The sequence below is a fragment of the Phragmites australis genome, chromosome 19 (genome assembly GCF_958298935.1).
Source record: "Phragmites australis chromosome 19, lpPhrAust1.1, whole genome shotgun sequence".
Lineage (NCBI taxonomy): Eukaryota > Viridiplantae > Streptophyta > Magnoliopsida > Poales > Poaceae > Phragmites > Phragmites australis.
In genome coordinates, this window is record NC_084939.1 from 21,903,984 (window position 1) to 21,915,608 (window position 11,625).

Sequence of the window (11,625 nt, forward strand, 5' to 3'; positions counted from 1 at the left end):
CGGGACTCGAAACATTTAGATTTGATTTGTACTCCAGGGATTTCTGTAAACACTACTATTATTTTGCTTGTCTAATATGCTACAACCTGCTATTTCCTTATTGATGAAATAGAGTTACCATAAGTAGATGCAAAATTGATTAGCAAGTGTTATTATTATCCTCGAAGATCACTTATCGAATATATGTTAGTTCCTGAAATGTCAACTAAACAAGCCATTAGATTCATGACCCTCGAGTAATTACTCGTGGCGACCAAAAAAGGAATAAGGAAAATAATAGTATAAAACTAGAAATAGAACACATGATGGACTTTTACAAACTTTTACTGATTTGTGCATTTGATCAATGATACAAACAAGAACTCGTCAGATAGCACACACGGGACCAACTAGGACTTTCAGGACCTTTGTTGGCCGTTAGGCATAAGATGTTTGACAATCTCGGTGCCGTTATGCCTTATGAGGTGTAATTGTCCATCATCAACCTAACACATGTCTCCGTTGGTTCTATCCAACATGATCAACGCAAAGCCAGATAAACTTTTGCAAAAATACTTGTAAAGGAATATGGTATTATTACGTAGCCTCTGACTCTCTAGTCAAGGAGAAAAAATTCTCGAGTAGAGAGTAAGAAAGAACATACATCTACCATTGAAGGAATATAGCGTAGCCCTATACTTTCATCTCGATGACTGAATAGAATGAAGAGTAAAGCCTTAGCATCAAAAGTATATGATGTAGCCCCCGACTCTCTGTTTGATGTGATAATCGAAACAGAGAGTAGAGCATATGCGCCATACTTGACTTTGTCTTTGTCTCTTACATAATGACTGGATTCGAGTAGATAATGAAGCATAAGTGCTAATATTATATGATGTAACTCCTAACCTTCTGAATGACGTGATAACCAGAGACAAAAAGTGAAGCAAAAGCATCGAAAAAGTATGATGTAGCCCCTAACTCTGTGTTCGATGCGATAATCGAGTGGAGAGTCGAGCGTAAGTATAAAAATGCATGGTGTAGCCCTCGACTCTCTGCTCGATGTGGAAATCGAGTGGATAGTAGAGTGTAAGCATCAACACACCGTTCTCAACCATAAACTCGATGGCCTTAGCCCCCGAGTTTTGGGTTACAACTATGCTATGGTCACCGAGTAAACTCGAGCGGACGGTTAAGCGAGCATTAAAAACCCACTCCCATTCGTGCTTGTTTTCATTGCAACCATTGATTTGACGCCTCATAATGGCGATCCATCCCTCTTTGCAGAGATTAGATGGGTCATAACACTCCCATGACGCTTCGACTTCTGTCAGGCGCGCAGCGCGACCGAGGCGTTCTCGAACATGCTATCATTTCAGATCTTGACGGCTCTGTTTACATAGTAAGACCCTTTTCCATCATTATAAATAGAGGGAACCTGAGGCCGTTTATCTTTACTTTGTCTCCTCCCTTTCTTCCTTTGGTTTGTCTGGTAGAACTTGTAGAGTTTGAAGCCATAGCCTCCACTCCATCGTCGTCTCCCGAGTCAAGCTCAGAAATTAGAGGAAAGGGAATTCTCTCCCTGAAGCCTCTCGCCATGGTTCCACTAGTGTCATCATCATTTCTTCCAAGGAGGAATCGAGTGAGGGGTCCAGAGGAAGAGACTACAAAGAATCACCTGGGGATGACCGACCCTTCTCTCGGTGGATGCAGCGCTTTATTGCTGCTTATGTCATGCGACGAGCGATGCAAATGACACAAGATAGGGATGAAGCTGGTGGTGATCCTGATGAGATCATCGACCAAGTTGCAGATGAAGTTTTCGGCGATGAAGTTCCTGAGCCTCGGCGGCAGAGAAAGTGCGGTCATCTCTTCTGTCGATGACCGCTAGATCACCTTCGTAGCCCGCGGAGGGTCTTTCAGGCTCGTCGACGACAGTTAGCAACTCTAGCAGGGTCTTCACGTTTGCCATTTTTCCTAGCCCTTATGCTGGCCAGTGTCTGATTCCCAGAGTTATCAGCTGCCACCCCAGGGAAGAATACAAAAGGTTTCTCTATTCATCCAAGGGCAAATAGGGGTCCACACGCTTCTGAACTCTTGAAGGTAGTAGATCTTCACTATTTTCCACATAGGTCGAGAGGGAAAGTATGTAATAGGTTGGTTAATCTGATTGGATGTAATCAACTTACCTATAACTTACATTATCTATGAATGGAACTATCGGAGTGGATCGATGTGCCACGAGTTCTCGAGTATCTCACCATTTAGAGTAGATAACTGTACTGATCCAGGTCGAATAACTTCAACTACTATATAGGGTTCTTCCTAGTTAGGTGATAACTTATGACGTGGGGCCTATTTCTGCACCTTTTGTAGGATAAGATCTAGCAAGTCTCCTGGACTGGACTTTTTTGACTATAATATCTACACAACGCTTGCTGATACTTAGCCGCTCGAATGAATGCTCGATCACGGAACTCCTCGAGTAAATTAATGTTGTCTACTCGTAACTCCTTTTGCCCCTCCACCAAGTAGTTTTCCACTCAAGATGATCCGAACGCCTCCACGCTCCATCTTGACTCTTGTCAGGAGCGTGCATCAACCGATTGGGCCAGTGGCCAGTGGCGATATGTAGGTCAAGTGGTGGTATTGTGACTAGTGGAGTTCTAGATGTTAGCTAGGTCGCTCGAACCATTTGGGCTGGCCGTAGCCGCATCTTGGGCTTGATCACTTAGGTTGTTGTGCTTGTTGTCATCTAAAGACTATAGAATATGATATATACTATTTTTTTTCAAAAAAATTGAATGTACATCTGTACATCAATGACCCTTGCTAGACCTGTCACTGTCTCAACCCCTACATTGACCCTATAAACATTCTTTAATCCTTTTTAACCTAAAATCGCCATCGATCATATACAATGGCGGCTTCAGAACCATAAAGTAAGAGGGATCTCTTTTTTCTTGCTTCTCTTCTTTTTTTCTCCTTCATTTCAAAAAATTAAAGGAATGCTTTGAAGGGCTCTCAGGTGCGTCAGGGAACAAGCCTAGGTAGATCCGCCCATGATCATACATAAAAAAATAAAAAACGCATCACAAGAACCAAAGTAAACACCGACCAGAATGATGCTTTGGCTTGCAAACCGATTCAAATTTCCAAATCACTGCATTGATTGATTATATTGGAGCTTTCCCACAGAGACTAGGAATTAAAAAACATTTGACACCTAACTTGTGCAGCTATAAAAGGGTGAGGGCTACACAGCCCCCAGCACCATACAACTTCCACCCCATCTCTTCTCTCTCTAATTCTTCTGCCTTCCAAGCTCCAGCCATTGTTGCGAGTTAATCCACCAAGGAGATAACACTTGACGTGTCGTGTTAGCTGCGATGATGGCGATCCCGGTCATCGACTTCTCCAAGCTCGACGGCCCTGAGAGGGCTGAGACCATGGCGGCCATAGCTGCTGGGTTTGACGACGTGGGGTTCTTCCAGCTGGTGAACAGTGAACACCGGCATCCCTGATGAGCTGCTGGAGAGGGTGAAGGTGTGCAACGACTGCTACAAGCTGTGGGACGAAGGGTTCAAGGAGTCCAACCCTGTGCTGAAGGCTCTCGCCGAGCTTGTGGAGAAGGAAGGCGAGGGCCTCGCCACGAGGAAGATCGAGGACATGGACTGGGAGGACGTCTTCACCCTCGCCGAGCTGGAGACCATGATGGAGTACCGGAGGGAGCTGAAGAAGCTGACGGAGAAGCTGCTGGGCGTGATGGAGGAGCTGTTGGGCCTGGAGGAGGGGCACATCAAGAAGGCCTTAACCAACGGCGGCGACTTCGAGCCCTTCTACGGCACCAAGGTCAGCCACTACCCGCCGTGCCCGCGGCCGGATCTCATCGACGGTCTGCGCGCGCGCACCAACGCCGGCGGCCTCATCCTGCTGTTCCAGGACGACCGCGTCGGCGGCCTGCAGGTGCAACTCCCCGACGGCCGCTGGGTCGACGCCCAGCCGCTCGAGAACGCCATCGTCATCAACACCGGCGACCAGATCGAGGTGATTCTATGCTTCAAGTATGATACCGCGGCAGAATGCAATTGACTTATGGAGCTCACGTTACTTAGCTTGCTTGCACTCAATTAGTTGAGTGGAATTAAATTATGAGTGCTTGCTTAACGCTTAGCGCTCACGAGAGGCTGCTGGCTGCTGGCTGCTGCTGCTTTAAAATATCAACCGAACTAATCGCCTCAAGATTTGGTGCACTTCCGAGTTGACAAGAACTCCAATTTCTTTCTGAATTATCATGTGAATTTGCTAATTTTATGCGAACTTTGACCGGAATCTCGGCATCCAAACATTATTTAAAGAACTATTTTCCTGCAATTTATAATTAACAGGTGTTGAGCAACGGCCGCTACAAGAGTGCGTGGCACCGTATCCTGGCCACCCGCAGCGGCAACCGCCACTCCATCGCCTCCTTCTACAACCCGGCGCGCATGGCCGCCATTGCTCCAGCCATCCCCGCCGGTGAGGGCGCCACCGAGTACCCGAGCTTCGTGTTCGGCGACTACATGGAGGTTTACGTCAAGCAGAAGTTCCAGGCCAAGGAGCCCAGGTTCAAGGCAATGGAGACGGCCAAGTGATGACCAGTTGAGCAAGCTTGCAGCAACATGATCTGAACCTGCAAGCTTAATTGCGCTTCTTAATTACTCTTAAATTGAGTTCAGTTAATCATTAAAGAGTGCAATTATGGTATGGTCTTGTACGATAAGTAGGTTGTTAAGTGTGTAATTTGACGTGTGTAGAACGGACGTGTAATACAAATGTGTTGTCCTGCAGCAAGCAGTCACAACGATACAATACGTCCATTGTGACAGATAAGCTTGTGGTGAGCTGTGTGGTTAATGGATGCCAGAGTGATTTGTAGCTCAAAATGGCATATGTGGTTTTCTTTTGTTTACTCGGTTCTTTTATTTGTGGGTGATCAGTTTGCTCATGTGGTTCATGGTTTGCAATTGTACATTACTGAGAAATTATTCAATATGCTGCTACGTTCCAATTCTGGCCTGTATAGCCTGATACAATAATACTGTCTTCATGAACTTGAGAGCATTTTGTTGACAGCATATACTTCCTTTGTAAAAATAATCAAACGTGCAGTAATTGGACAAAGTTCATGATCCCCCTGTTCAGATTGATTTGATTATTTCTTCATCTTAATAAAAGAAACACAACTCTCCTGTGTATTATAGAAAAAAAAACCGAATTGATTATTAAATAGAGCAAATTTCACTTTAGACCATTAGTGCACTATCAGCCATATTTAACCATAGGTGTTACTTTGAATCATATATTTTACATTAATCTTTCAGTTTGCATCATATCTAAGGATCGGATCTTTGATCGTGCTCATGTGGCAAGCAGTTCCATCCACCTCAGCTCTACAGATTCAACTGGGAGAATGGATTATTGTTTCCAGTCCAAGGTTTCTTACTCTCGATTTATTTTTTGTTGCCTGCTTCCCATTTAGCATCAAGTTGCTAAAGCTATCTCTTCATATCGAGTCTCCAGAGTCTAAGTATCATCGCTCACAGACTTCATTATCTGTTTATATTCTTCACTGACACCACTATCTCAAGTTGCCGCCTGCACCACCACACCACCCCAACCATGTCTACATCACTGTTGGTTTGACGTCTATCTCTACAATGCTAGCAAATATATAATTAGAGGGTCAGATTACTTGTAGGATGTTGACATTTTAGATAATCGGCGGCGCTATAAACTTGATACCATCCTACGCGATATAGAGAGACAGCTTTAATAACTTAAGGCTAAAGGAGAAGTAGACAATGAAGAATAAATCAAGAGGAAAAAAGCTTGATCTGAGAACAATAGTCCACCCTCCCAGATTAATACGTAAAGCTGATATGGATGGAATTTCTCATCACATGAGCATAGTTAAAGATCGATTCATTTAAACACGGTGCAAAGCAAAATATTAGCATTAAATATATGATTCACAATAAAAATTATTATTAAAGTTGGTTTAAAGTGCACTAAGTACACTAATACATGGTCTCCACGTGAGGATGCATACGATCTGAGCAAAGACGTTGAGCTTCCAAAAAATCCACTCCAATTTTTTTAGCATTACATTAGAGAAGTCGAGCCTTTTGCATCTTTGCAAGAGAAATTCCAATCAATTTTCTATTTCTGATTCTCTATTCTCCTAAATAAATAATTCTCTATCTACATTTCCTTCCCTATTTTTCAGCGTGCTCTAACCAGTTTCCTAAATTTACCTCCCTATAATTCGCTGACCTCTATTTTATTAATATCTTGTAACTAACAAATAACCGTTTCATATTTAAACGGTGTAATTTTTAATGGTTATATTTTCAACTGCTCTTATACACATGTGTTTTATGGCAACTGCTCTTATAAATTATTACAACATGTGTTCTTATGTGGTAACTGCTTTTATAACGTATGTGCTTATGTGATAACTGCTTTTATAAATTCTTACAATTTATATGTTTATGTGGTAACTACTCTTACAACGCGTGTACTTGTGTGATAACTACTCTTATAACGTGTGTGCTTGTGTGACAACTGTGTTTTACAAATTCTTACAACACGTATGCTTATAAGGTAACTACTCTTACAACATATGTGTTTATATGATAACTACTCTTACAACACGTATTCAACTGTTAGCTCTTACCTACTCTCTCTCCCCCTCTCATCTCCTTACCTGTGCAAAAGTAGCAACAGTTGAATAGAAAATCTCTCCTATTTGCTAGATGTGGGGAGCAAGAGAAGGTAAATAGGGAGTTGGATAGAGAATCGGTTGGAGAGATTTTTTTTTTTATAGTTTTGCTAAAATTTAGAATAGAAAGAGGAGTAGAGAGCGGTTGAAGTTGCTCTAATATGCGTTGTTATTTGAAGAGATTATCTTGTCATCTCCTTAATGGCACCTGAAGATATAAGTGTTTGTTTTTTATATTTCCAATCATGCATCATGTGTTAGTAGTTCCTGTAGGCCAAGGTGTAGGTGATGGGATGAGGGTCTAGCGATGTAATTCGCGTTCAATCTAATATAGACGTGTCTTGTTTTATTGGAATTATTGATTATGCTTGCGAGCAAAAAAGGAAAGGGAGGTCTCCGGCGACTTTGAACTAGCAAAACTGTTTCGAAAATGGATCTGAAAACTTCCTCCTGAGCGCTATTAAATTCTGATTTGTCGATTTTCGGTTGAGACCTTTCAAAATTATTTAAAATATTAATTTCTGGTTTGGAAAATTTATTTCTCGGAAGTTTAAATTCAAATTCAAGTTCATTTTGCATTTAAAACGTTGAAGAAGTTCATTCTGCCCGGGGGACGGGGAAGTAGCTCGCGCTCACTTAGCAGCTTTGCACTACCCAAAACACAAGGAAAACCAAGACTCCAAACAAGTAACAACAAAACTACATGGCCAATCTTGCTGCAAAATCAACTGGATTGGAAAATGAATTCCATCGCCCGCTCGCATTCAAATCTGCAACCAGCCAGTCACTATGTTTCATAACATCTATATGTGTCTAGTGAAGGAAGTGGTTCCTCTGACTGAGTGTCACCTGACACGTGAAGCCCATTAAGAGTTAGTCACATGTCAGCGACCATGTTAGAGGATCTCCTTCCTCTCCTGAAGCTGCACCATGTCGAATCGTCGATGAGAACTCAGGCGGCGGTTGCCTGCTGGCTAGCTTAGTGGAAGAGATTCCTCTGGCCTCTGATCCCGAGAGGCAGCCCGAAGTTCTGGTACACCCTGATCTCCCCGCCTCGGCTCGCCGTCACCACAACCATCCCCCACGCGTTCCCGCCCTCCGCGCCGCCGTGCCACCGCGCCGACGGCTCCCGGCGCGACAGGTCCGCTGGCAGCTGCCCGCCGGGATACGTCATCGGCCCAGACTTGGGACGGCGCGGTATGCCGCTGCCCGCGTCGGCGGCGGATCGCGACGAGCCTTGCTCTTTGGGCATCGTGGTGCTGGCGCCGTCGCTCTTGCCTCTCCGGGAGGACGCGTCGCCGCCGCGGACGCTGGACGGCGACCCGGGCCACGGCACTGCCGCGGACACGTCCCTGCAGAAGAAGTACTCGTAGGACCGGCTGGTGAGCCATGTCTTGGCCCTGACGCCGATGCCACCCCCCGCGCCTCCGCCGCCAGGGCCACCAGGCGCGCCGCCGCGCTGCCAGACGTAGACGTGGGAGTCCTCGCTGGCGCACACGACGTAGCGGCCGTCGGCGGTGTAGGACGCGGAGATCTGGCTGCTGGTGTTCTTGAACCCTGGTAGAAAGAAACACGGGTTCCCTTTGGGTTGTGGAGTTTGTGCATGGCGTTCTTGATACGGTGAAAGGAAAGGCGAGGCATGGGCTTGCCGCCATTGGCGTACCTTTGAACTTCTGGAGGACGGTGATACCGTTGAACACCCGGATCTGCGAGTCCGCCGACGTGACCAAGATTTCCGACGGGTTCCCCGGCGCAAACTACGCAACCAGCAGCATGATCAGCTTGTAAAACTGAAGCAACCGCTCGCTTGATTTGAGCAGAAGACTTTGATGATACAATTGCCATGGAGAAGTTGTACCTGGAATCCAGTGATCTTTTTCGCCTGCGACTTGCGCTTCTTCGATATGCTCATGTCGATCTGCGCCTCCTGGTTGAGCTTGCAACCTGGTGCGGTAACAATGACACGCCAATTATCATGGACCAAGTGCTGATCAACACAACTGGATGAATCTTGTGTGTAGTTGTGTATATATACCCGTTGTCTTGTAGAATCGGCAGCTCCCCTTGTGTGACCCAATGATCGCAGCCTTAAAAGTAGCACACATAGAATTTATCAGGTATCAGCAAAGACTCAAATTCGACAAGAAAATTTTGAAGCTTGCTTGGTTGTTTAGTGCGAGTATGACTGCACTGGCGCCGCACCTGGCCGTCCGGGGTGTAGCACGCCGCGGTAACCATGTCGCTGAGGTCGCTCCAGTCGACGACCTGCCGATCCAGCACGTTCCAGATGCGGACCTTGCTGTCCAGCGAGCCGCTGATGAAGTAGCCATCATCCACCGGGTTGAACTGTACGCAGGTAACTGCATACACGGCACACAACGATCGCAAATTAGATCACAACATGGCAGCAAGAATGTAAACAGATTTGAACGGCATCGGTGTTCAGGCTAGCTAGCTCACCGTAATCGTTGTGCGCGAACAGCTTTAGGCACGTCTGGGTGTCCATGTCCCAGAGCCGCACCGTCTTGTCCATGGACGATGACAGCAGTTGCTGCAATCAACAATGGCGCGCACGGTTAACTTACACGTACGCTCTGCTTGTGCAGCAACAATGGCCGAGTGGCGAGGCAACTGGACCTGCGACTTGGACCACGAGAGGTCGAGCACGTCGTCCAGATGGCCCTCGAACGCGCACGCTGGCTGCTTAGCGAGCGCGAACACGGACTCCGGCACCACGACGTGATCCGGGAGCACGTGATTGCTGCTCTTCCCCCTCCTCACCTTCTTGGACAGCTGTGCCGCCAGCCCCGGCGCCACCGACCCGCAGCCCGGGTCGCCGAGTGGAGGGGGCGGCGGCAGCGAGGCCGAGAGCTCCTGCACCACGGACGACGGCGAGGCATCGGCGTCCACGACCAGCCACACGCGCACCACGCGGTCCTCGCCACCACTGGCGAGGAACCGGCCGTCGGGGCTGAACTTGATGCTCCATATCGAGCCCTCGTGCGCGCGCACCTCCTGCCGCATGTACAGGCCCGTGAGCTCCTTGCTCGACTTGCCGTAGTGGTGCACCTTGAGCCGCTCGGACCCGGCGGCTGGCGACTCCATGGTGGCGTTAGCTGACGCCGACTTGGACATGGTCACTGCGGACATTCGCGCCGACCGGCTGCCGCCGTTGCCGTCCTTCTCCTTCTCGTTTCTGAGCCCGGCGACAGAGGCGACGAGCTTGATGTTCTTGAGCCAACGTGTTTTCTTCTTCTTCCCCGTCTTTGCGCCGCCATTGGCCGCCCCGGCCGGCACCGGCTGGCTCTGGCTGCGGCGCAAAAGCTGCTTCACGAGCGGCGTGTAGCCGATGAACCGCTCGAACTCGTCTATGCTCAGCTGCGCGCCGCTCTGGGGGTCGTTGAATTGACCGCTCACCACGAACTCCTTGCCGTTGTCCAGGTTCTTGATTGTGAAGCCGCCACCCGTGTCGTTGCCGTTGCCGATTCCTTCGTCTTTTGACGCCGCTGATGGCAACGGACACCGAGCAGCAGCGCGGAGAGCCTTGTGAACCGGCGAGCCGTGCAGCGAGTGTGGCAATGAGTACACGCGGCGGAACGTTGGTGGCTTCCTCGCGGCGCCGCCTCGGACTGCAAGGCGGCTGTCAGACCGGCACCGCATCAGGACGGCGTTGGGCTGATGTTTCGCGATCTCGGGAGGTGTTACAGCCACCGTCGGCGCAGGGCTCGCTGTGCTCGGTGCGTCGTCCCCGACGGCGGGCGCCGGCACAGGCTGCGGCTGTCGCCGGGGCACGTCGCGGGGGATGACAGGAGGAAGCCTCGTCCGCGCGTTGCGGCTGCGGAGAAGGTCCTTGCCGCTGGTGAGCCCCATCCCTTGGAGCAGCCGGCGGCGGCGCTCCTGGATGGACATGGGCTCTGGCGACATCCACATGCCGTAGTCATACCTGGACATGTCCTCTTCCTCCTCCTCGTCCAGGTCCAGCTCGGCCTGCTCCTCGAGGAGGAGGTCACCGACCGCAGTGGCGAAGGAGACGCGGATGGCGTCGCCATCCCCGTCCTCGTCTGAGGGGAACTCTTCCCCGGCGTCATCTGCAAGCTCCACGCCCGAGGGCTCCTCCTTGTCCATGCACTGGAAGAAAGACTCCCGGTCACCGCACCCTTCATCTTCCTCTGAGTCGGCGTCGCCCCTGCTTCTGGTCGTACCATGGTCATGGTCATGGCTGTCGACGACGACGGAGAGCTCACCGTCGTTCCTGCTGCTCATGATGCATGACGGTTTTTGCATGGTGGTGGCGAAACGAGTGGCTGACCGGTGAGCTCCTGGAAGGGAGACCCTAGCTCTCATGTTTACTAAACTTGGGTGGATGCTTTGTAAGGCTCTGGTGTTCCTTCCCATGGTGGCCTCTTGCACTACTGAGTTTTGGAGGGAAGATTGAAGTTCGCTTTAAGGTTTGTGCTGTTTAAAAGAATCACATTGTTTTCATCAGATAGGAAGATTGGTCAACGTGCAATCTATATCAGATAGGAAATTTCAGTGACCGCTGAATCTGAAATGGATGGTCAGTACCAAACTTCGTTTTATCTAATTTCCTCAAACTTCAAAAAACAAAAATTGAACTCGATTGATGAGCAAAGGTGGAAACAAAGTGATATGTGACTCAAATACCAGTGAGGGGCAGTTCCTGTCTAAAAGTTTACGATAAATTCAAATTTTCTTCCATGCTATGTGAATACAAATATGAGTCGCATATTTTTTTAAGTTCAGTTTACTTCATACATCTATTTATATTAAGATAATTCCTTCTATACCACCGAATGTTACTAAATTTTTTTATCTGTCATTGAAAAAATTCCAATCCCTTCCCCCACTACTTAAACTTCCCC

The 11,625-nt window shown here is 48.1% G+C and overlaps 1 protein-coding gene and 1 pseudogene across 1 annotated transcript; one reads left to right on the plus strand and one right to left on the minus strand.

The window, feature by feature from the left end:
* The first annotated feature begins 3,125 nt into the window (after positions 1 to 3,125).
* On the plus strand, positions 3,126 to 4,879 carry LOC133900620 (1-aminocyclopropane-1-carboxylate oxidase-like; annotated as a pseudogene).
* A 2,842-nt stretch (positions 4,880 to 7,721) lies between these two features.
* Positions 7,722 to 11,005, minus strand: LOC133900261 (uncharacterized). Its single transcript, XM_062341371.1, has 7 exons — positions 9,380 to 11,005; positions 9,203 to 9,293; positions 8,945 to 9,102; positions 8,778 to 8,829; positions 8,601 to 8,686; positions 8,406 to 8,499; positions 7,722 to 8,299 (listed from the first exon to the last, which is right to left on the minus strand). The coding sequence occupies exons 1-7, from the start codon at positions 11,003 to 11,005 to the stop codon at positions 7,722 to 7,724; spliced, it is 2,685 nt and encodes an 894-aa protein (XP_062197355.1).
* Between the last annotated feature and the right edge of the window lie 620 nt (positions 11,006 to 11,625).